This window comes from Phaseolus vulgaris, chromosome 3, assembly GCF_000499845.2.
Source record: "Phaseolus vulgaris cultivar G19833 chromosome 3, P. vulgaris v2.0, whole genome shotgun sequence".
Taxonomy (NCBI): domain Eukaryota; kingdom Viridiplantae; phylum Streptophyta; class Magnoliopsida; order Fabales; family Fabaceae; genus Phaseolus; species Phaseolus vulgaris.
Window position 1 is genome coordinate 38,053,978 of NC_023757.2, and position 24,348 is coordinate 38,078,325.

General features: G+C 29.3%; 1 protein-coding gene and 1 long non-coding RNA gene across 2 annotated transcripts; one reads left to right on the forward strand and one right to left on the reverse strand.

Moving 5' to 3' along the window:
* Positions 1-864: 864 nt before the first annotated feature.
* Positions 865-1,766, reverse strand: LOC137805909 (uncharacterized). Its single transcript, XR_011080275.1, has 3 exons — positions 1,684-1,766; positions 1,458-1,532; positions 865-1,004 (listed from the first exon to the last, which is right to left on the reverse strand). It is a non-coding gene; the product is annotated as an uncharacterized lncRNA (long non-coding RNA).
* Positions 1,767-19,104: 17,338 nt separating this feature from the next.
* Positions 19,105-20,985, forward strand: LOC137807497 (probable receptor-like protein kinase At5g20050). Its single transcript, XM_068608175.1, has one exon. The coding sequence runs from the start codon at positions 19,455-19,457 to the stop codon at positions 20,790-20,792; it is 1,338 nt and encodes a 445-aa protein (XP_068464276.1). The 5' UTR covers positions 19,105-19,454; the 3' UTR covers positions 20,793-20,985.
* The last annotated feature ends 3,363 nt before the right edge of the window (positions 20,986-24,348 follow it).

Consider the following 24,348-nt stretch of genomic DNA (forward strand, 5'->3'; position numbering starts at 1 on the left):
ATAAGTTATTCTTCAAAATATAACGATATTTACTATATATTTATTATCTACTAATAGAAGTGTGAGAATGTTTCTAGCTACTCATTCCCTTATCATAAATTAGAAGAAGAAAAAAACCTGTAAATCAATAAAATTTAAGGAGAACGTAAAGTTATAAGATAGAAACAGTATAATCTTATAAAAATAATATCAGTTTTCTAAAAAAAAATTAATGAAAAAAAAAGAAAAAAAAGTAGGCAATCATAAAAAACAGTGAACAACCGTCCCTTGATTTTCCAATATACCGGAACTGAAAATCAATTATGAAAAACAACAACTAATTATTCTTGCATCATCAAAACATTCACTTTTATTTTATATAAAATTCATAGTAAGCATAAGTTCTCATCACATAAAAAATAACATAAAGAAATAGGAAAGTCTATTTGAACAAAAAATATTCCAAGAATAGTAAAAAAAATAAGAATTGAATAAAGACAAATAAAATAAATTTTTTAATGTATAAGTTCTTATAAAGACAACAAAGAGAAACTATTGAATCTCAAAAATCCAATTAAATTAATTTTTGTTTGCATTCAACATGATAATAAAATTATATTACATTGATGCACGCCATTACTATTATTATTTTGCGGATTCACCTGTTTTGGAGGTCATCTTATATTAACTTCTTCTAAGAAGATAAGAGTTGGTAATCTTTCTTCTCTCTCCATCTCTCCAACTCTCTTCCTTTTCTCTTAATATCCTTTTCCAATTTTCATCTATTTTAGAATCTGATCGGATCACATTGTAGTTGAAGAGTTAAAGAACATTTCTACTGTAACACCCCATAATTTACATATAACTATTACAATACCGGTTCTACATATTTCCGTACAAGCTTACCGTTTTTCAAAACATTCCTAATACGTGATTAGGACATATGGAAATACAAATATTTACAATATAAGTTTCAAAATCAACACCTTAAAACTCTTCTGATCCTCAGACACCTGTAAGATCATCTGCTTGTGTACGTAGTACAGTCATCGCAGTTCAAACACAGCAAGAAAAGCAAGGGTAAGCTAGTGAAAATAGAATTTTATAATATATGCAATTAAATCAAAAGAGAAAACCAAGTTACATGATCAATTTCTCAAATTATACAATCTTCTTCAAATCCCAACATTAAAACAATCACATAGATCTCACATGGATCTACACATTAATCCACAATATCATTCAAAAAGTTATCTACAATATTCAAAAGTTTATTTGACATAAAAAAAATACACTTTAATACTAAATCATCAAAACCTAATATTTCCACAAATTTAAATAATATATAAACAAACAACCCAATATAAATAAACACACAACATCCCTGCAAGAGAAATTGAATATTGGGACCACGTCCCTTTCGCATTCAGATCTTCTATCCTAGGGTGCTATTAAAAATTAAATTTAGCTTCCCTTACCTCAATTGCTTGCTTTCCAAGCAACTTTTAGAATTTTATTCCCCACCGTTTGGATAAGCTTCAAGATTTACGGGCCTAATGTAAATTATCCAAACAGAACAAAATTTCAATATATAATAGAATAAGTTGAGAAGATTAAACTTCTCAACTGACCCCACCAAGATTGATGACTAAATCCTAAGGAAAAACAGAAAACAAAGGATATTTAGAGTAAAAATGAACTTACTCTGTTTGAAAATCTGATCGGGTAGAAATGTTCCTGAACTCCTCAGCTACAGCGTGGTATGATCAGATTCTAAATAGATGAAGATTGGAAGAAAAATTAAGAGAGAGGGAGAGAAGAGAATTGGAGAGAGAGAGAAATGGAGATAAGGAAGAAAAAGAAGAAGAAAGAAACAGTGCGTGGGGGGGGGGTCTCTGTTTCTGCTTTTTTTTTTTTTAAAAAAAAAAGGTGTTGTTACATCTACCTGATCAGATTTTTAAACACAACAAGTTCATTTTTGCTCTAAAGATCTTTTATTCTCTTTTTCCTTAGGATTTAGTCATCAATCTTGGTAGGGTCAGTTGAGAAGAGTAATCCTCTCAACTTATTCTATTATATACTGAATTTTTGTTCTGTTTGGATAACTTGTACTTGTATTAGACCCTTAAATCTTGAAGCTTATCTAGATTGAGAGGATAAAATTATAGAAGTTGCTTGGAAAGTAAACAATTAAGGTAAGAGAAACTAACTTTAATTTTTAATAGCACCCTAGGTTAGAAGATTTGGATATGGAGGAAACATGGCCCCAATATTCAATTTCTCTTGCAAGGATGTTGTTTGTTTATATATTGTGTTGTTTGTTTATATATTATTTAAACTTGTAGAAATATTAGATTTTGATGGTTTAATATTAAGTGTTGTTTTATTATGTTAGTCTTTGGTAGGACTTACCTAATATGGGTTTTCCAGAAGGCGTCAGTTGTTATTATGTTTGTTAAATATTCTAGGCGTGTAGATCCATGTGAGATCTATGTGATTGTTTTATGTTGGGGTTTCAAGAAGATTGAATAATTGAGAATTTGATAATGTAATTTGGTTTTCTCTTTTGCTTTAATTGTGTATATTATAAAATTTTATTTTGACTGTATTATGTAAATGAGTAGATGATGATACAAGTGTTGGGGGTTCTGAAAGGCTTTAAAATGTTATTTTGAACCTTATTATATTGTAAATATTTGTATTTCTATAAGTTCTAATAATGTATTAGGAATGTTTTGAAAAACTCTAAGCTTATATATAAATATGTAGGATTTGTATTGTAATAGTTAGATGCATTTCTAGAGTATTACAATATCCATTGCCAATATGACTTGACATGACTCTTGAATCTCTTATTCATCACTTGAAAGATATTCAAAACAATTTTTTGCAAAACTAAATACTAAGAAACATATTTATAACTAACTTGTTTGGTAGTAACTAATTTAAGACTTGTTACATTTAGGTGCATAGATGAGAGAATACCATAATTTTTAGAGGCAATGAGTCCTTTTTGTAATAAATCATCTTATTCATGGACATCCTCCAAAGAGGGCATATCAGCAAAAACATCATCCTAAGATCCTAAACCAGTCCCTATATCTTCAATAGATTTCTTAAACTTTTGACTAATAAGAGATCTACCCTCCACTTGGTCAACAACAACTTTAACAAGGATATCAAAATCAATAACAACTCCCTCAACTTCCACCATCCTTGCATTACGAAGAGATACATTATATAATTATTGCAAAATTTTGTTTCTCTATGACATTAACCACTTTCTTGTAAGGGACGTCATTAATTTCTTTGATCTAGATAGTCTCACAAGTTTATATTAACAACAGGTTTGGACAAAACAGTAAGTGATTTGACTGTGTTATTCATGAAGTCATCTGAAATAACCCTATCTTTTTTGCATGAAGAGTAAAATAGAGACAATTTTTCAAATTCAATATTTGTAATAAAAACAAAATAAAATATTTTCACCAAAATTTGATTAAACAAAGTAGATAGTATATCAATATCAACCAACACTTCAGAAAAGAACACTATAAATTTAATTATGTTGGAGTCATCTAGAAAAAAAAAAGTATAACTACATATAAAATTATTTTTAGTTTTCAATATTTCATAGATTATGGATCTCATTATATATTTTTTTTCTTAATGGACTATTATAAAAGAATAGATTATCTTTCAATTATTTATCTTAAATAAAAAATCACTAAATTCATCCACTTTTTTGCATATACATATTTATGAAACAATCTATGTTTAAAAATAAAATAAAATATAAAACTCTAAAACGTTCAAAAATATGAAAAATAAAATAAATTTTACGTATTAAAACATAATTAATTATGTTGTATTATGAAATAATCAATTATATTAAAAAAACATAATCAATTATATAATCTTTTAATATAATTAATATTCTCATTTTTATCATAATAAAATAATAATTAAGATAAAATATTCAAATAAATAAACTTAAATTTATTGTTTAAAATGTAATTTTTTTATTTTTAAATTTTTTATAATATTTTAATTTATATTTATATTTTAAATATATTAATTTTAGAAAAGTATATATATTAACCAAATCATACATAATTTTTTTCACTTAATTTTCTTTGATTCAAACAACCTTATTTTTTTTTCTATCCATCATTAATCCTAACAAATCATTGTATGCTATATCCCCACTTATCCTTGTAAGTAGAAAGGGGTTTGCCAATGAAAAACTAGCTTATTTTACTTCTGCCTTTTATTTTCAGATGTATAAAAAAAAAACTTTTTTTTCCTTATTTTTATTAATTTTATTTCTCACCTATATTTGTTATTTATTCTACTGAAACACAACTTAAATTTTACTATATAGCTGGAAGAGTGCAAAGGAAAAATTAAATGTAAAAGCTTTCTCATTATTTGAAACTTTGTTTTGCTGATTGTGATAAATCAGGGGAAAGAAGAAACGTAACAAATTTTAATTTACAATTTAAAGAAGAAACATAGAAATTGATGAAGCATAGCTGTAAGTGGACGATGCCTTATTCAGACAAAAGAAACCGTCACAAATTGGGTTGGAGTTGAAAACAAATTGTTTGCTCTCTGCCATGTCGTTTCAAAGATAATGAGTGACACTACTTCTCAAATTCATCATCAACTGCAGGCTCAAATTCCTATGTTTGAGTCTTCTTTTCTATGCAAACTAGACAAGAAAATCTAATTATCAAAAGAATAAATTTTGTTTTCCACACTTTTTTTTCTCATTTCCACTTTACAACTTCATTTAATAATAAAATATTATTATCCAATAAAAATATAATTTTGAAATAAAATAAGAATATATATTTATTGTGACAGCGTTAAAATAAAGAAACGCACAGAATCTACCTTCCACCACCGTTTTCTTTTTCTCTCTCCATCTCGTCCTTCTATTTTTTTCTTTAATTTTTTATTCATATCTCATCTATTTTGATTGGACGTTGTAACACAAAAGTTAAAAAACATTTTTACTCGATCAGATTTTTAAATAGAATAAATTCAATTTTGCTCTAAAGATTATTTGTTCTTTATTTTTCTTTAGTATTTAGTCATCAATTTTGGTAGGGTCGGTTGAGAAGAGTAATCCTCTCAACTTATTCTACTATATACTTTGGATAACTTGCACTAGGCTCGTAAATCTTGAGGAATAAAATTCTAGAAGGTACTTGGAAAGCAAACAATTAAGCGGGAAACTAACTTAATTTTTTTTAGTACCTTAGGCTAGATGATCTGGACGTGATCCCAATATTCAATTTTTCTTGCAGTGATGTTGTGTGTTTATATATTGGGTTGTTTGTTTATATAATATTTAAATTTGTGAAAATATTAGGTTTTGATGATTTAGTATTAAAGTGTTATTTTTTTATGTCAAATAAACTTTTGAATGTTGTGGATCACTTTTTTGAATGATATTGTATGATGGAATGATATGGAATTGAATTCATACATTTGGGATAATGTATGGACTGATGTTTGTTGAGTATTAAGTATTGATGCCTATGTGTTAACATAGATCTCCTAGCTTCACTAATGATCTAAGTCACATAGACTAAGATATCAGATGGTGAGAAGCTGATGAGGAAGTTCATACGCCTGTGACATGTGAGATGCACAGTTTGGGTTGTATTGAACTTACTCTAATCCTTTCTGTTAGATTTACTGGTAATCTTTGGATCAAGTGTTAGTCTCTGGTAAGACTTACTGGTCTTCTAAAAGACGTTGTTTGTTGAATATTTTGGATGTGTAGATACATGTGAGATTTATGTGATTGTTTTATGTTGAAATTTGAAGAAGGATGAATGATTGAGAAATTGACAATGTAATTTGATTTTCTCTTTTAATTTAATTGTGTATATTATAAAACTTTATTTTCAGTAGCTTAACCTTGCATTTTTTTTGCTGTGTTGTACTATGTACATGAACAGATGATGGTACAAGTGTCGAAGATTCTGGAAGACTTCATAATGTAGTTTTGAACCTTATATTGTTAATACTTGTATTTTTATAAACTAAAATCTTATAATAAAAATATTTTGAAAAACTTAAAATTTATAAAAAAATCGATTAAACTTATATTTTGATAATTAGATATATTTTATGAGTGTTGTTGATTTTGGCTTAATCCCAAGTCCCACATCGGTGGGTTCATTGTTTGGGAAGGAGGTTTGAGGGTTATATATTAACATCCCCTCCTTCACTGTTATATATCCCAATTTGTAATATCTTCTCTCATAGTAATAAAAGTGAGCTGTTTTTGCTGTGCTCGGAGATTAGGCTAAACAGGCCGAACTCCGTTAACAATTTTAGGGTGTGTTCTTTCCTCTTTATCTCTTTTATTATTCCGCTTTATTTATTCAATATTATTTGTCGGGTAGCTCTGTTAGGGTTTTGTTTTAGTGGGAAAATTACCCGTTTTTCCCAACAAGTGGTATCAGAGCCGAAGGTTCGCCTTGGGTTGTTTGAAATTATTTGTAATATTGAATATTATATTTTGAGTTTGTAATGGCAAATCAAGAAGAAGAAGCCAAGGATGTATCCAGAGTGTCGGGCTCCTCTTCATCATGGTCGAGGTTCCCGGTGTCCACCTTGAAATTGGCGGTGGAAATATTTGATGGCACTGGACATTTTGGCATGTGGCAAGGAGAGGTCTTGGACTCTCTTTTTCAGCAGGGTCTTGATATTGCTATTGAAGGAGAGAAACCAAAAGAGGTAGAGGAGAAAGATTGGAGCATCATCAACCGGTTGGCATGCGGAACTATTCGATCCTGCCTGTCCAGAGAGCAGAAGTACGCTGTAAAAAACGAGACTTCTGCACACAAACTGTGGAAGGCATTGGAGGACAAGTTTCTGAAGAAGAGTGGTCAGAACAAGCTCCTGATGAAGAAAAGGTTGTTCCGATTTGACTACCAACAAGGTACTACTATGAATGCACACATCACTATGTTTAATCAATTAGTAGCAGACCTGTTGAATTTAGATGTGAAGTTTGAGGATGAGGATTTGGCTTTGATGTTGTTATCATCTCTTCCTGATGAATTTGAACATTTGGAGACTACGCTCCTTCACGGGAAGGAGAATGTGTCGTTAGATGCTGTTTGTTCTGCTTTATATAGTCATGAATTAAGAAAGCAGGATAAGATGAGAACCAAATCAACGACATCAGAAGAAGCATTGGTGGCAAGAGGTCGTCAGCAAAGCCAAACAAAGGAGAGAAGAGGGATGTCTAAGTCTAAAGGTCGAGTCGTTGCCAAAGATGAGTGTGCTTTCTGTCATGAGAAAGGACACTGGAAGAAAGACTGTCCAAAACTGCAGAAGAAAGGGAAGACTCCACAAGATGCAAATGTTGCAGAATGCAAAAGTGACGTGGAATCAGATATCTCTTTAATTGTCTCGCTTTCAGCATCATCGTATCCAGATGAGTGGATATTGGATTCAGGTTGTACTTATCATATGTGTCCCATTCGGGAATGGTTCTTTGATTTTCAAGAACTCGATGGCGGGGTTGTTTACATGGGTAATGATAATCCATGTAAGACAGCTGGGATAGGTTCAATCAAGCTGCGGAATCATGATGGATCCACCAGAATTTTGCGGGATGTACGGTACGTGCCAAAGTTGAAGAAGAATCTCATCTCATTGGGGGCTTTAGAATCTAAAGGCCTAGTTGTGACGATGCGAGATGGAATTCTTAAAGCAACTTCAGGAGCACTGGTGATGTTGAAAGGCGTGATGAAGAACAATTTGTATTACTATCAAGGTAGTACAGTGGTGGGGACAGTAGCGGCAGCAACTTCTAGCTCTAAGAAGGATGTTGAGGCAACGAAGTTGTGGCATATGAGGTTAGGACATGCTGGAGAGAAATCCTTGCAAATTCTTACCAAGCAAGGATTGTTGAAAGGTACGAAGGCTTGCAAACTTGAATTTTGTGAGCATTGTGTTCTGGGAAAGCAACGAAGAGTGAAGTTTGGCACTGCAATTCACAATACCAAGGGTATTCTGGATTATGTGCATTCAGATGTGTGGGGACCTGCCAAGACTCCGTCAATCGGAGGTAGGCATTATTTTGTCACTTTTGTGGATGATTTTTCCAGGAGAGTTTGGGTGTTTACTATGAAGAACAAAAATGATGTGCTTGAAATTTTCCTTAAGTGGAAAGCTGAAGTTGAAAACCAGACAGGAAGGAAGATTAAGGTTCTCCGAACAGACAATGGAGGAGAATACAAGAGTGATCCGTTCCTGAAGGTATGTCAAGATTGTGGCATAGTTCGGCACTTCACTGTTAGAAAAACACCACAACAGAATGGGGTGTCGGAGCGTATGAACAAGATACTTGTGGAGAAAGTTCGTTGTATGTTGTCTAATGCTGAGTTAGGCAGAGAGTTTTGGGCTGAGGCTGTGACATACGCTCAACATCTCGTCAATCGTTTGCCATCATCTGCTATAGATGGCAAAACCCCGTTAGAGGTATGGTCTGGAAAACCTACAACTGATTATGATTCTTTGCATATTTTTGGTTCTATTGCATATTATCATGTGATTGAATCAAAGTTGGATCCACGGGCAAAGAAGGCTCTTTTCATGGGCTTTAGTCCTGGAGTGAAGGGATACCGTTTGTGGTGTCTAGAGGCAAAGAAGACGATTATCAGCAGGGATGTTACCTTTGATGAATCTGCCATGTTAAAGAAGGTAAATCCAAAAGGAGCTGATAGTACTCCACAACAGGTGGAGTGTGCCCGGAAGCAGGTGGAGTTTGAGCCGACAGTGGTGATCCCAACACGAAATACCACAAGTGACTCTCCTATGGTAGAAGAAGAGTCGGATGAGGAAGAGGTTCCTACCCAAGAATCTCAACAACAATCAACGCCAATTGCAGTTAGAAGACAGAGACGAGACATTCAGAAGCCTACTCGTTTCATGGATATGGTTGCCTATGCACTTCCAGTTGTTGATGACATTCCATCCACTTACCCAAAAGCCATTCTGAGTTCAGAGAGTGGTAATTGGGCGGGTGCGATGGAAGAGGAGATGCAGTCTTTGAAGAAGAACAAGACGTGGAAGTTGGCACAATTACCAAGAGGTAAGAAGGCAATTGGGTGCAAATGGGTATTTGCAAAGAAAGAAGAATTTTCTAATAAAGAAGATGTTCGCTACAAGGCAAGGTGGTTACAAGGGCCAAGTTTGAATATTGTTTAGACTTGGTTAATATTTTGCACATTTGAAGTTGGCGTCCGGAGGCGCAAATTTGAAGCACTGTAAAGTTTGTTTTTTTGTTATGTTTTGAGAAGATTTGTTTTAGGTGGGACTTGAAATTAAGCCAAGGTGGAGATTTGTTGATTTTGGCTTAATCCCAAGTCCCACATCGGTGGGTTCATTGTTTGGGAAGGAGGTTTGAGGGTTATATATTAACATCCCCTCCTTCACTGTTATATATCCCAATTTGTAATATCTTCTCTCATAGTAATAAAAGTGAGCTGTTTTTGCTGTGCTCGGAGATTAGGCTAAACAGGCCGAACTCCGTTAACAATTTTAGGGTGTGTTCTTTCCTCTTTATCTCTTTTATTATTCCGCTTTATTTATTCAATATTATTTGTCGGGTAGCTCTGTTAGGGTTTTGTTTTAGTGGGAAAATTACCCGTTTTTCCCAACAAGTGTTATATTTTATTTAAGATTTAGGGTTTAATTTCTCAATACACACATAACAATTAAAGTACAACCCATGTAAAACTATTATACGTATAACTCAATGTAAGTTTAAAATATCACAAACCAAATTAACACAAAAAGTACACCTGTAAAAGAGATACCTGAATTTTGTTCTTAAAAAAGTGTACTTTCAATTTTTTGTCCTAAAATATTTATGTAACATATTTTAATAAAAATCACTAATAAAATTTATTACTATTTTTTTCGCTTTTATTTTTGTATCGATCTTCTCGCTAAACTAATTCTGAGTGATAAATTTTTCTCTTAATTCCTCAATCTTTAAATTCTCAATACTTTTTTCCTAAATAGGGACATTCACTAATTTAGTTAAATGATAGAAACAATGAAAATGAAAAATATTTATTGGAACTGGATCTAATTTCGATCCATTTTTTAAGTCAATATAATTAATCCAATCTAAATTTTAAAAAATGAGTATTAATCTATTTACACACACACACACATATATATATATAAAAGTCTGACTATTTTTTAAAATAGATTATTCATACTGTATAAATATATGTATTAATGAAATCGTCATATTTGTTTGTTTTCTAGATAGTGTCATTCTAAAAACTATATCAAGATTTTCTCCTGATGATAATTTGTGTTTTATATTAAAAGTTAAGTTTCAATAAAAAGGTAAAATAATAAATTTTATTTTTTAATTACATTTTATCTATAAAAAAACTAAAATCGGTGAAATATAAATTACTTTAGGTTAGATTTAATATAATAAGATTAATTTATCAGTTAGAAATACGAATCATCTTTGGAATAAATTTGATTAATCAATAATGAAGATAATGCGTATAAGACAAGGTTAGCTTGTCAAAATCAATCCAATCAATTAGCATTCTATCAAAAATTCCAATAATTAGATGTTCATGGTAAAAAAGAGAGAGTGAACAGCTGTTATGAGAATTTTAATATGGAACTATAACTAGGTTGGATTGCTAAACAAGATCCATTTGCCATAATCATGCCTATCAAATGACCATGATTTTATCCGTAAACAACAAATTTCGGTTAAGAGAGATAGAATTGAGCAGTGTTCATAATTCTCTTATTTTCTCTTTCAACGCATGTCACTAATGTGAGAAAATCCAAAGAATAAAACCACAAAAGAAGAGCACAAGAGGTATGAGATGAACAGCTTTCTGTGCAGGTGGCTTACCATGGAGTGCCATTTCCTTCTTGTTAACAACATCGAACACAGAATGATGAATTGGCAAGCCCTGTGAATCTGTCATTTTAAGAGCAGTGTGTGAAATGTCAACCAAGAACTCACCAGACGCTGCTGAGATACTTGAAGATCTATGCATTTTTCAGAACAAAGAATTATATATAAACCGAATTCAAGTGTTGTCTTCCATATATGTGTATACTATATACTATGTTAAGGATGCCTCTAACTCCAAGATCAAGACGTTTAACCAACCCTTTGCTTTGCTTTCAGAGCTGAAAAGGTTTTGTTTTAATCGAGGTGGCCATTTACACGCCACTTAGCTGTGCTTGCAATTAACAAAAATGAAATCATATTAAAGTCAAACGAAGGAGGTAAAACGGATTTGATTTTATAAGAACAATGTAGGGGTTTAAAGCTTGGCTTAAAATGCAGCTTGTAGAGTAATTAAAGGCATGGCATGTGCATGCACTTGGTTGGAACTTGGAAGAACCAAACCCCTTTCACAGGTCAGGCAAATTTTAAATCAAAAGATGCCAATATTGGAGTGCATTGGAATAAATAAGGTGTTGTGTAACTTACTCCTAAAATAATTGGAGTTAAACAACTTCATCATATGTCATTTATAAATTGAATTTTCCATATAGTATCAAATTTCACTTTAATAGTTATTTAAAATTACTTTTTAATATTAATTTTTATATATTTATCTATTTTTAACTCCATCTTCTTATTTCTATTTTTCTTATGAATTTCGTTAAGATTATTTTTGTAATATCTTTTTTTTAAAGAAAAAGTGTATACTATGTAACCGTTTATAAATTAATTATCCAACCAACATTTTAGTCGTGCATAAGAGAATTGCATTAGTTATTAATGATATGGAAAGGTTGAAAACAATAAAAGATTAAAATAAAATATTTAAATTTATAATATAAAGAAAAATTTATATTCGTTTTTAGATGTTATAAGTTAAAATGTATTAAAAAAATATGATAAAGTTAAAAAAAGAAAAAAAAAATCTTGATAATATAGTCTTTGAAAATAATAAAATATAAATACTTTATAAAATTTAGACTAAGATATCATGTGGTGAGAAGCTGATGAAGGAGTTCATGCACACCGTGACATATGAGATACACGACTTAGATTATATTGAACTTACTCTAATAATTTCTCTTGAATTCGTTGGTAATCTTTGGATTAAGGGTTGGTCTTTGATAAGACTTACTTAATAGGTATTCCAGAAAACATCAATTGTTATTATATTTGTTGGATATCCTGGATTTGGAGATCTATGTGATTGTTTTATGTTGGAATTTGAAGAAGATTGAATAATTAAGAAATTGATCAATGTAATTTAATTTTCTCTTTTGATTTAATTGTGTATATTATAAAATTTTATTTTCACTAGCTTACCCTTTCTTTTCTGGTTGTGTTGTGAACTGCGATAACGGTATTATGTACACGAGCAGATGATCATACATGTGTCGGAGAGTCGAAAAGGCTTTAGAATATTGTTTTGAAACTTATATTTTATAAATATTTGTATTTTTATAAACTTTAATCATGTATTTTAGAAATGTTTTTAAAAACTCTAAACTTGTATAGAAATATATAGAATTTGTATCATAATGAGATGTATTTTTGGGTTTTACAATTTTAGTGCAGTTCTGGTTTAAACACATGATTTGAAGTAAAGTGAGGATTAACCAAAAACATATTTGCTCACTTAAAGCAAATTTTTAATTGATTTTTTTTTAACATTTTGACATTTAATTTTGTATCAGTTGATATTTTAATAATTCAAAAATATTATTATTTTTAAATACGGATGATTGAAGTGAGTCAGATTAACTGAAACATATTGTTCGTTTTAAAGCAATCTTTTAATTGTTTTTTTAACACTTTTGAAATTTAATTTTGTATGCGTTGCTATTTTAATAATTCGAAAATTTAATTTTCAAATATATTAAAATTTTAATTAACATTTCCGAAATTCAAGTTTTAGGAATGTATTCGCAACAACTAAAAATACGATTAGAAAAAATAATTCCTAAAACAAAGTAACTAAAATGTATAAATTAAAAAGAGACAATTCCTACTATGACTATTATTTATTTCTAAATTCTGACTTCTTTTCTTCTTTAAACTTAAACTTGGATTTAAAATTTTGGCATTTTACTTTAAGTTTAACCACTCGTTTAATAAGTACTTTTTATTTTAGAAATTGTTAGCAATCAATAGTATATAAGAAAATAATTTAATAACAATTAATTTAGATAAAAAAATAATTAATTATTATATTAACTAAATTGGATACTATTTTATAAATTAAAAAATATAATAATATTTAAAATATAAAATTTATATATTAAAAATTTAATAGCTAGTATTTAAATATCAATTTAAAAACTTTTTTTTATTTTTTTATTAATAATAAAAATTAATTTAAATACTACTAATTTTTTTAATTTATAAAATTTATCTAATTTAATAAATATAATAATGAAAATTTTTTATCTTTAAAATTAATTATTATTTGATAATTTTATTATAATGATAATTAACCTTCCTAACATTTACGAATGACATCTTTAATAAGTATTATATTAGAGTTACATCATAAGAAAAATGATACGAAGTCAGGTGATTAAAACAATTACAAACCTAAAGTAAAAAAGTATTTATATAAATAAAAAATACTAGACGAAAAAAATATTTAAGTTTATTGAATATCAATATAAAAAAATGTTTAAATATGGAATAAACCTATATAAAAACCTTTTATTATAGAAGTTGAATCTAACGTGGTTTATAATTATAAAACCTTACAAGCATATTTTAAAACTTAGTCCAACCTATTTTAAGTTTATTAAGGTTGTGTCTGCCTTCAACTACATATTTCATATTCAAGTTAATATATATATATATATATGTATATGTATATATATAGTATGTATTTAAATATTTTTTTTAATTTTCATTAAATATTTAACTTTTTTTTGGTCTTAAATATTTCTATTTTTACTTTTGAGTTTCTATGTATTTTATAGTTGCTAGTTTTTCTTAGCTCCTACTAACTATTTGTTTTACGTTACACTAACTAACATCAGTAACGTTAGTCACATCAACTGAAGTTGAAAATATTTAATAAGAAGAACTTAAATAAATAAATATTAAAATCATTTTAAAAAATAATAATGAAAGTAAAAAACGATTAAATTGTAAAGATAATAATAATATATTTCACCCTTATTTTATAATTATTTTTTGTTGCTTTGACTACTAAATTGAATTGGGTTCACTATGTTCAAAAGTTTGGATCTTTGTATTTGCTGTTGCATTCTACAAATCCCATAAATAAGCATCAACTCCATGGAGACTTCATCCATCCACTTTCTTTAATTAATATAAAATGTTGTTCTCCTTATATTTAGATCAATTTTACAAGTATTTTAAATAATAATAATATAATTTAAAATTAGTTTATAAATAAATTTAAAAAAATAATTTATTCAATAGTTCAAAAAAAAATTTATAACCTAATTTATGCATAAATTTGGTGAATTCTAAGATGAATTATTCTCTTAAATTCTTTGCTTTACTTCCAAGAGGTAGATCAAATTGATGCGTAAAATCTTATAAAAAAATTATTTTATCAAATCAATTTGTTTGTTATTTTTCTTTTCTTATTTGTTAGAGATCTTCCGTTCATTAGGAATAAAGTTAAATTATAATATATAAATAAATATAATCTTTCTCTACAAGAAGGTTTTATAAGATTGATTTAAACTTAAACTCATTTTTAAGATTTTTTATTTATTTATCTCTAAATAGCTAACAATATATTTATATACAAGTGTTCAATGATAATAAAGAGAAAAATTTTAAAAATATTTTTGAATGCTTGATGAAGAAGAGCTTTATTGAGTAGATTTGCATCTTAACCAAAATAAGAGACAAGTAGGAAGTGTATGGTATAATATTAAAGTTTGTCTTTCATTAAATGACAACAATCAACTTCAATATGCTTTATACGCTCATAAAAAACATAAGATTTTTCACAGTGTTTATAGTTGCTCTATTATCACGTAAAACAAGTAGGAATCAAAAAATTCAAGTCACTACACAAATAATACAACCATGAAGTTCACTAGTGAGTGCGACTAATGCTCTATATTCTTTTTAATAAAACGATTTAAAGACATTTGTGTGTTTCTTGTACTTCCAAGAAAGGAAAGCATAAAAAAAAAAATACAACATCCTATGATAGAAATGTTAGTACAATGAGCCCGATCAAAATTTGAAAAAAATTGGATACTACAACTATTTTGTAAAGAAAAAAAAAGTCAATATCTATAAATTCCTTTAAATATTTGAGAACACAACATTCAACTTGAGTGTGAGGGTTCCATGGTTGATAAACATATTGACAACAAAACATATGTCTGGATGAATATTAGTTAAATAAAACAAACATCTATTAGTCTTTGATATACGAAGGAGATATTCAACAATTATCTTTCATCAATGGCGAATACGTAAGATGTATTCATAGGATATGATACAAGTTTGTCATCTAAAATGTCACCGTCATAACCACAGACCCAATCAAAATCCTAAAATCTCAAATACTACAACTATTTTGTGAAGAAAAAAATAGACCAATATCTTGATATCTCTTTAAACATTTGAGAACATGTTGTTCAACGAGGTTGCTTTAGTTTGAGAAACATATTAACTTAATTATGAAAAACAAAAACAAATGTCTGGATAAGTGTTAGTTAAATAAAACAAACATCCTTTAAGTCTTGGATATTAAGAGGAGTTCTCTAACAATTCTTCTTCATTGATGCATGTTTGCAAGTTAACATGAGAGAATCAGTCAAGACAATACTTTCTTTAGATAAATACCACATGCATAACTTCAATCCTTAAAAAAAAAAAAAAAAATTATTTAAAGTACACAACAATAAAAAATAAAGAAAAATCCTTAATTTTTTTTAAATAGAGAGTAATAAGAAATACTTAAAACAAAACTCAAAGATATAAAAATGAAAATAAATTTAGAAATTCATTCTCTATTAACTTGTTTTAACTCATAAATAGACTTTTACAATTTCCAAAGTTGTTGTGAATAAGTAGAATGTAAACATAACAGTAAAATTATATATAACTCTTCTTACATGTTATCAGCATGAATAAAAATATTATTAATATTAAATTGTTGATTTCCTCTATGTTTGAAGCTTTCCACAAAACCTTCAAAGCCTTTGAACACCATCCACCACCTCTCCAACAAGATTCCCTCTTGATTCTTCCTTCATTTATTTTTTGTGCGTTGTTAACAACCAATTTAAACCTTTGGGCTCTGTCACAAGATGAAAGTTCCCAGGTGCCTTTGGATTCCTTCTACCAACAAGTAACTCTAGAGTCCTTCTCAAGATTGACGCACCCATCCAGAATGCAAGATCACCCTATAAATCAAAACTCACAGTTCATTGGTTTTGTCAAAGTCACAAAAAAGTTTGAACTAATTCAAAACCATTCCATAGGCAAGCAAAATGACACTATAATTAACTCTCAATCAAGTCATGAACAGCACTTCACAACATCAATTGGAAGAATCGCAAATGTAGTACGCATAAAACTAAAGACGACAATTACCAATGCGGTAAGGTGGAGGTGGTACACCAGATTTTTTCTTCAACCATTTTATAAGTACTTGTAAAGAAATTCATCCCAGCATATATTTATTAATTTTAAAAATGAAAACAACTTTAGATTATTCAGAATTAGTTCAGTTTTATGAGTTTATTTTATAGAGGCGATGTTGTTATTATTTATAGACTTGTCTAATGTGTGACTTTGAAGAAAGTACTTAGCTTTTTGAATTTTTTTTTATCTGCACTTGACCTCTTAGATTATAAGAAACCTTTATTTTGATTAATAGAAGATGGAACTCATTACAAATTAACAAATATTTTTCTGAGAACAAACTCCTCCGGATAGAGTTTTCCCCTAAAGATAAAAAACTAATTTTACATAAGAAACTTTAACCTACACACATTATTGCATTAAATAAAGGGGGATTCGGAATTAAGAAAAGAAAAATGAAAAATAAAAGAGGGGGAAATCTTCCATCCTTATTCAAACATTCTTTTTCTTGTTAGATCGACCACATATACTGCAATGACAATTTAATTGCTTTTAAGCGTGTTTAAATATCAATTTCTCACAAAATTATAACAAAAATGTACATACATCATGTACTGATAAATTGTGTTTTAAGCTGGAGGATAGAGTTAGAAAAAAAGGCTATGTTTTTCTTTCAAAAACACCAGGCCTGGCCCAATTTGAGTTGTTTTTGTTATTCTCTCATCTTTATCTTCCTGCACCCTTATAATTTCTTTGCGTACCCATATAATTTTTAAAATAACCATTTTATCTTTATTTAAAGTACCTTTCATTTACCGATTCTAGAAATTTTTCAAAAAATTCATAAAATAAATTTTGGAACACGCTTTCCGAATAAAATAAAATTTCTAAAACAAATGAAACAAGGTTTTTAGAACAAATTTTTCATAATATATAATATTTTTAGAATGCGTTTTGCAGAATCTGGAAGAAGCTTTTCAGAATGAGTTTTTATTTTTCACTTTTCTTTATCCTTTATAGTGTTTTTCTTTTCTTCTTCTTATGTAGCATTGATGGTGCAGCAGTGGAGGTGGGGTTCAGTGAGGGAGAAGTGGGCGAGGGCAATTCGATCATTTCATCCAATTGTATGGATCCAGGTTGAAAAAAGGGGATGCAGGAAACAAAAGTCTCCTCTCTTTTATGGCTTTAGATATCTTCTTGTTAGTTTTGGGCTTAGGCTCAGATATCCTAAATTTTTCTCTGGCAACTTCTTCCTGCACCTCTACAAATTTCTTCCTGCACCTCCTAACTTTCAGAAAGACTGTTTTGCTCCCTTTGAAAAATACTTCCAGATTGTTCTTTTCGAAATAATTTTTGAAACATCTTTTCCAGAACATGTTTTATAAATTTCAGATTTATAAATTCAGAAATAAAAAAAATGTGTTCTAAAAAAATGTTTCAGAATGATTTTTTGTCTTCCAGATTTTCTATTCGGAAAGTATCTTTTGCTTATAGAACCACTATTATGGAAATACTTAAAACTGTAAAGAACAATTTCAGTATTTTTTAAGACTGTAAGGGTGCAGGAAGAAAATTGTAAAGGTGCAGAAAGAAACACCCTTTTTCTCTCTCTTTATCATGTACATTTATTAACATTTTTTCTCGAATTCATATTTATCTACAAAAACCACGGGTCTCGTTACTTAATTTATTTGTAAGTAATTGTGTTTGTTTTAAGTTTTGAAAAATTATTACTGGATTTGAGCATGAAAATCATTTTCACAAGTTATAAAAAATAATATTATCAACATCTCTCATTTTTAAATATTTTTATTTTTGAATTAAATAAATTTAAAATATTCAAAGAAATGAGACATGTACCAAACGTGTTTGATGAAAATAATTTCCCAGAATTAGTAATCCTAGGAATATCATTTCCGAAAACGTAATAAATCCGTGAAAAAAATGTCCCCTATGTAATAGTTATATAAAAAATTGATAAGAAAAAAAAAATATGAATCATTTAAAGAATTTTTCATTCTAATTTTTCAATGTTCTAAAATTTGTGCACGTGTTAAAATATGAATGAAATTAGAGTGATTTAATATTTAAAATTAAGGATTAATTAATGAAATAGATGTTAATTATAAGATTTTGGGACACATTGTTAAAAGTGAATATATTAAATAAGAAAACAACATTTAAAGAAATGATGTCCCACTGAAGAGAGATGAACTTGGCATCCCAAAATGAGAGGAGTGAGAAAAAGAGGTTTGTGATTGAATTCCACATGGTTGGAGGGCCATGTTATGAACAACCACAGGGTAGAGAAACCCTCCTCTCTCTCCTCCAGCATTGAAGTATTCTAAAGAGCAGTTGGAGAAGTGTGATAAATTCTGTGGAAGAGAGAGAAACAGCAGAACAACAAGTTTTGCATTTACTTCCCAACACGCTTCAAGTGGCGAAATTAAACCTCAACTTGCTCATTCTTCATTTCCCTTTGTCACTACATATGTTGCCATTGGAGTTGGGGAACTCAAGCATTGACCAAATCAAAATCCGCGCTTCACAGAAGAATTCTGAAAACTACAATGGCTAGATTTTTCAACGGTCTTCACCCTATACAAGTGAGACTTGTGTTGGTTTTAATTAAATTTCTTGGTTATAAATAAATAAATGGTCTAAGCTCTTTGTTTTCCACGTTAAAAATGGTCCCTCACTAAAACTAATGAAATAGTTGGATTTATTTAAACACAAGTTACACCTTTTTTTCTTGCCGTCATCACAACCTAAACCGACCTCCTTAGACTTCTCAGAATACCAAACTGGAACCATAAAGAGACCCTTTGGCGTTGGCTTACTTACTCCTTCACCAAAAAATAATGAAGTTCTAATGGAGGACAGAAAAGCCAACATAATCTCTTTGATATCAGTGATTGCACTGATCATATTCATCATCGTTGCACGCGTCTCCTTGAAGCTTTCACATGCCTTCTTCCTCGTATGTGGCGCTTCTATTGCTGTCATCATCGCAGTCTTTTCATGTTCACTCATAAGGCACCGTTACAACTGCAGGAGGAGGTTGTTGGAGTCACAGTTGAAGACGGAAGGGCGAGAGCTTCGAATAGAGTACAGTTTCTTAAGAAAGGTTGCTGGGGTTCCCACGAAGTTTCGTTACAAGGAGCTTGAGGAAGCAACGGATGGGTTTCAATCACTGTTGGGAAGAGGGTCTTCAGCTGTGGTCTTCAAAGGCATTCTCAGCGATGGAACTTCGGTTGCAGTGAAACGGATCGATGGAGAGGAGCGTGGGGAGAAGGAGTTCAGATCAGAAGTTGCAGCCATTGCTAGCGTGCACCATGTCAACCTCGTGCGCATGTTTGGTTACTGTAACGCCCCAACAGCGCCTAGGTACCTTGTTTATGAGTACATCCCGAACGGATCTTTGGATTGTTGGATCTTTCCCCCAAGGGAAAACCGTGCACGTAAAAGTGGGTGTTTGCCATGGAACACGAGGTATAAGGTTGCGATTGATGTTGCCAGGGCGTTGTCTTATCTTCACCATGATTGCAGGAAGAGGGTTTTGCACCTAGACGTAAAGCCCGAGAATATACTCTTGGATGAGGATTATAAGGCTCTTGTTTCTGATTTTGGTCTCTCAACGCTTATTGGCAACGATGTGAGTCAGGTCATGACGACGATGAGGGGGACAAGAGGGTACTTGGCTCCTGAGTGGCTTTTGGAAAGAGGGGTCTCAGAAAAAACTGATATTTACAGTTATGGGATGGTTTTGTTGGAAATAGTTGGAGGGAGAAGGAATGTTATGAGGGTGGAGGATCCGAAGGACAGGACTAAGAAAAAGTGGGAGTTTTTTCCCAAGGTTGTTAACGAGAAAGTGAGGGAGGGGAAGTTCATGGAGATTGTGGATCGTAGGTTGATTGAAAGTGGGGGTATTGAGGAGAGTGAGGTAATTAGATTAGTGTATATTGCATTGTGGTGTATACAAGAGAAGCCAAGGTTGAGACCTAGCATGGCACAAGTGGTTGATATGCTTGAGAAGCGTGTGAGGGTGGATGAACCCCCTGGTTCCAGAATGATCCTTGTTGATATACTAGCTGTTGATGAAGATCCTGTAGATCATCGAAATCTTGCAAGGTTGTTGACCTCAGTTTCGAGCAATGTGGATTGTACATCTACTTACTCCCTGGGAACCACTATTTTATCTGGCAGATAGCTAGCTCTCACTAGTAACTTTTCTTGGGCATTAGAGATCCTAATGCACTTCAATCTATCTGCTCCAGGCTATTATTCCCTTCCTATTTTTTCTTCTTATTACTTAGTTACTTCAATTGTATAAATTGGGACATAGTTCTAATATATCTGTGAGGAAATTTATATATAGAGTTTACCTTTTCTTTCACTATAAATATGTTTTCTGGGTTCTTTTGCAAACATTGTCTGCTGCTATGGAAAAAAACCATGTTCATAAGTCAGTCCTGGCATTATTATTCTGTAAATGATTTGGAGGTTCTCTGACGAAGTCTTCTTTGCTGATGCAGTCTTAAATTTTTTACGCTAATCAGTCTTTTCTTGCTAATAGGAGTGAAATAATACAGTAGAATAAATAAAGAAAGAAAAAGGGGTAGGGATATATGGAAGAAATTGTCAAACTTACAACAACAAAAAAAGGTAACTACAGTTTTTGTTCCTTTTGCCAATAACTTAACCAATCGTTTGGAACGTCAAAAGATAATTTTTGTAAGTTTGTGTAGAATAACGTTATTACATTAATTTAGTTTGATACCAATGAGGAATTGGTTCACTCACCTTAAACAGAGTATATTGCTCAAATTTAGAGCATGAAGACAATTTTGACCAACAAAATTAATCCCTTTCAAAAAAAAAATCATGAAATAGAAACTAAGTTTTAGAGACCAAAATAATTAGTTACAATAAAAATTAAAATAAAGATATTTTAGAAACTAAAAAAAAAATTGGTTTCTAAATTAGTTTCTATTATTTTATATTATTGTTAAATAGTTTCTAAATTGATATCTAATTAGCAACTAAGGTTTTAACTATCAATTATTTAGTTTCTAAATTTGGTAGAAAAACTTTGATTGCTAATTAGATACTAATTTAGAAACTATTTATCAATAATAAAAAATAATATAAACTAATTTAGAAATCAAATTTCTTTTTAATTTCTAAAATGGTATCTATTGTAACTAATTATTTTGGTTTATATAAATTAATTTTTTTTAAAATTTTTTTAAACTCTTTTTAATAAATTAATTTCTATTTCATAATTTTCTTGATTATTTATTCAGGAAGTTTTCATTTTTAACAGAAAAAAGGTAATTCCCTTATAAATTAACTTTCGTGTTACATTTGAAGACTTGAAATTATATTGCATATCACTTCACTGTCATTCTTGTTTTGATTCTGTAGCTACCGCGTTTCCCATAATAATTTCAGTCAACATAATGCTATTGCTAAATATATCCAATTTTAACTTGTCATAATACAGCACAGACGAATCCTTTAACATCTGACTTGTTCAGGACAAAGACAAATGTTGATATTCTTTCATACGTTGTTTTTAACAATTTTTTTATTATTAAACGAAGTCTCATGTTGACTTCGATAATAAAGCGCGTGAGCTTTAAATATTAAGCATACGTAAAATGAAATTTCACCTAAACGAATATGAATTTTAGAATAATCAAGACCTCTTTTTAAAAAAATATTAAATAATTTCTGGGTAATTTCCATCTAAAAAGACCAACGGTACATTATTTTTTCTTCCGAATAATGTATTTACATCAAAAATTATTTGGCAATTATAATTTTTAATTGAAGAAAAAGTATGGTATTCTTTCTGCACACAATTTATTAAAAAAAGTTTATTTTGACACTATGAATAGTAAAAAACATGCATTTGACAGTATTTATAATAATATAATAATATAAATAAATAAAATATTAATTTATTAAAGTGAAGTGTATAGTGTTAATATATAAGCACCCCAATTTATTATTATATTTTCTTATATAAAAAAATTTTATCTCATCAATTATTCGGTTCTCAAGTTATAATTTTCTTACTAAGATATATATCACACTATTGTGAATGAAAGTCTGAAATTTGAAGAAGTGTATTGAGTCATTGATCTTAAAAGTTTGGGAAGGATTATTCACCAAAAGTGGGGTATTTTCACAAGATAACAAATAAGAGAATTTCACGCCACTAACTGTTGTCAAGTTTATTTGGAAGATTGAATCATTTGTCAAAACTAAGGAAAACAAAGTCACTTGGGAGGGATAAGGAATTGTCATGATAGGCTGCTAAATACAAACAACTAGATGTATCATATTGCACATAATTTTAAATGTAGAATTATTGAATAATATTCTCTATTAAAAATATTCAAAGAAATATCCACTATTTCATTTGTCTGAAGTAATTCTATGTATAAAATGTTAAGTATGATGAAGAAATTATCATTTTTAATCTTTGAAACTATTATCTACATACAAAAAATGAGAATGGGGATATGAGAAAATTGAAAAAAAAAAACGAAATAGCTGAAAAATTAAAAAAGATTTAATTTATTCTTCTTTCTATTATAATATAAATATTATTTCCCATTTATAATATTTGCATATATATAAATATATTTCTACAAATCATATTAACCTATTTTTTAATGTATATAATAACTTAAAAAACTAATTGCAATTATATATAATACTCTTATTGATACATTAATGATCTGTTTTGGTGGATTGATGGATTTTTTTTTTATCATATTTTAATCAATTTTTGGTGTATTAAATAGTATAATTTTCTTATTTTATTTGTCTTTTGTTAGTCTATTGAATGTTTTATAATGACTAAAAATGCTTTAAAAAAAGATAGGGAATTAGTTTAAAAGTGACTTTTAAAAATTTCAAAGAAAAATTTCCTTAAACTCTTTATAATTAGAGAAATTAAGTATAAATCATGTTTTTTTCTTGACTTCACATACAATTAATCCACACAATTTGAGTTAATTTTTTTTACTAAACATATTGAATTATCTAATTACAAGTGCTTCTATTTAACTAAAATAAGAAAATAAAACTATTTCTTGAAACACCCATGAAGAAGATTAACAAAGATAATTAAAAGACTCAATTATCTACAACACACCAAACACTAGTACAAAGTTATCAATATCAGTTATTAAAGAAAAGGAAAAAATATCACATAAAATATAACAGATTTATAATAACAAATGTGTAACATAATCATCCTTCTTCTTGATAAATCTTAAACACTTTATTTTTCAATTCAGATGTAAATGTAACAACGATTTCACAATATCTCAAGAAAAAACAAGACTGTCTTTTTCAAAAAATATGAAATGATTTCAAATGAGAGAAGTTTCTTCTTAAAAGTTTTTTTATAATTATTAATATTATGGATTATAATTGAAACTTTATTATGTTTTTAATGCAACCCAAAAAACATTTTAAAAATTGTTTAACATAATTGATTATTTATGAAATGTTGAGTTTTTCAAATTGTCCAACATAATCAATTATTTTCTGAAATAATTTATTATTTGAAAAATATGTAAAAACCACTTTTAACAATAATTGATTATTATGTTTAGTAAAAACATAAAATCAGTTTTTCAATTTAAAATTTTCTCAACATTATCTTGATGCCTTATGCTTTGATATATTAAGATAATGAACAATTAAAAAAAAAATCTATAAATCAACACATTATATAATCATAT

What these genes read in the sequence shown, in the direction of transcription:
- LOC137807497 (XM_068608175.1), top strand. Translation starts at nt 19,455, where the DNA reads ATGGAGGACAGAAAAGCCAACATAATCTCTTTGATATCAGTGATTGCA.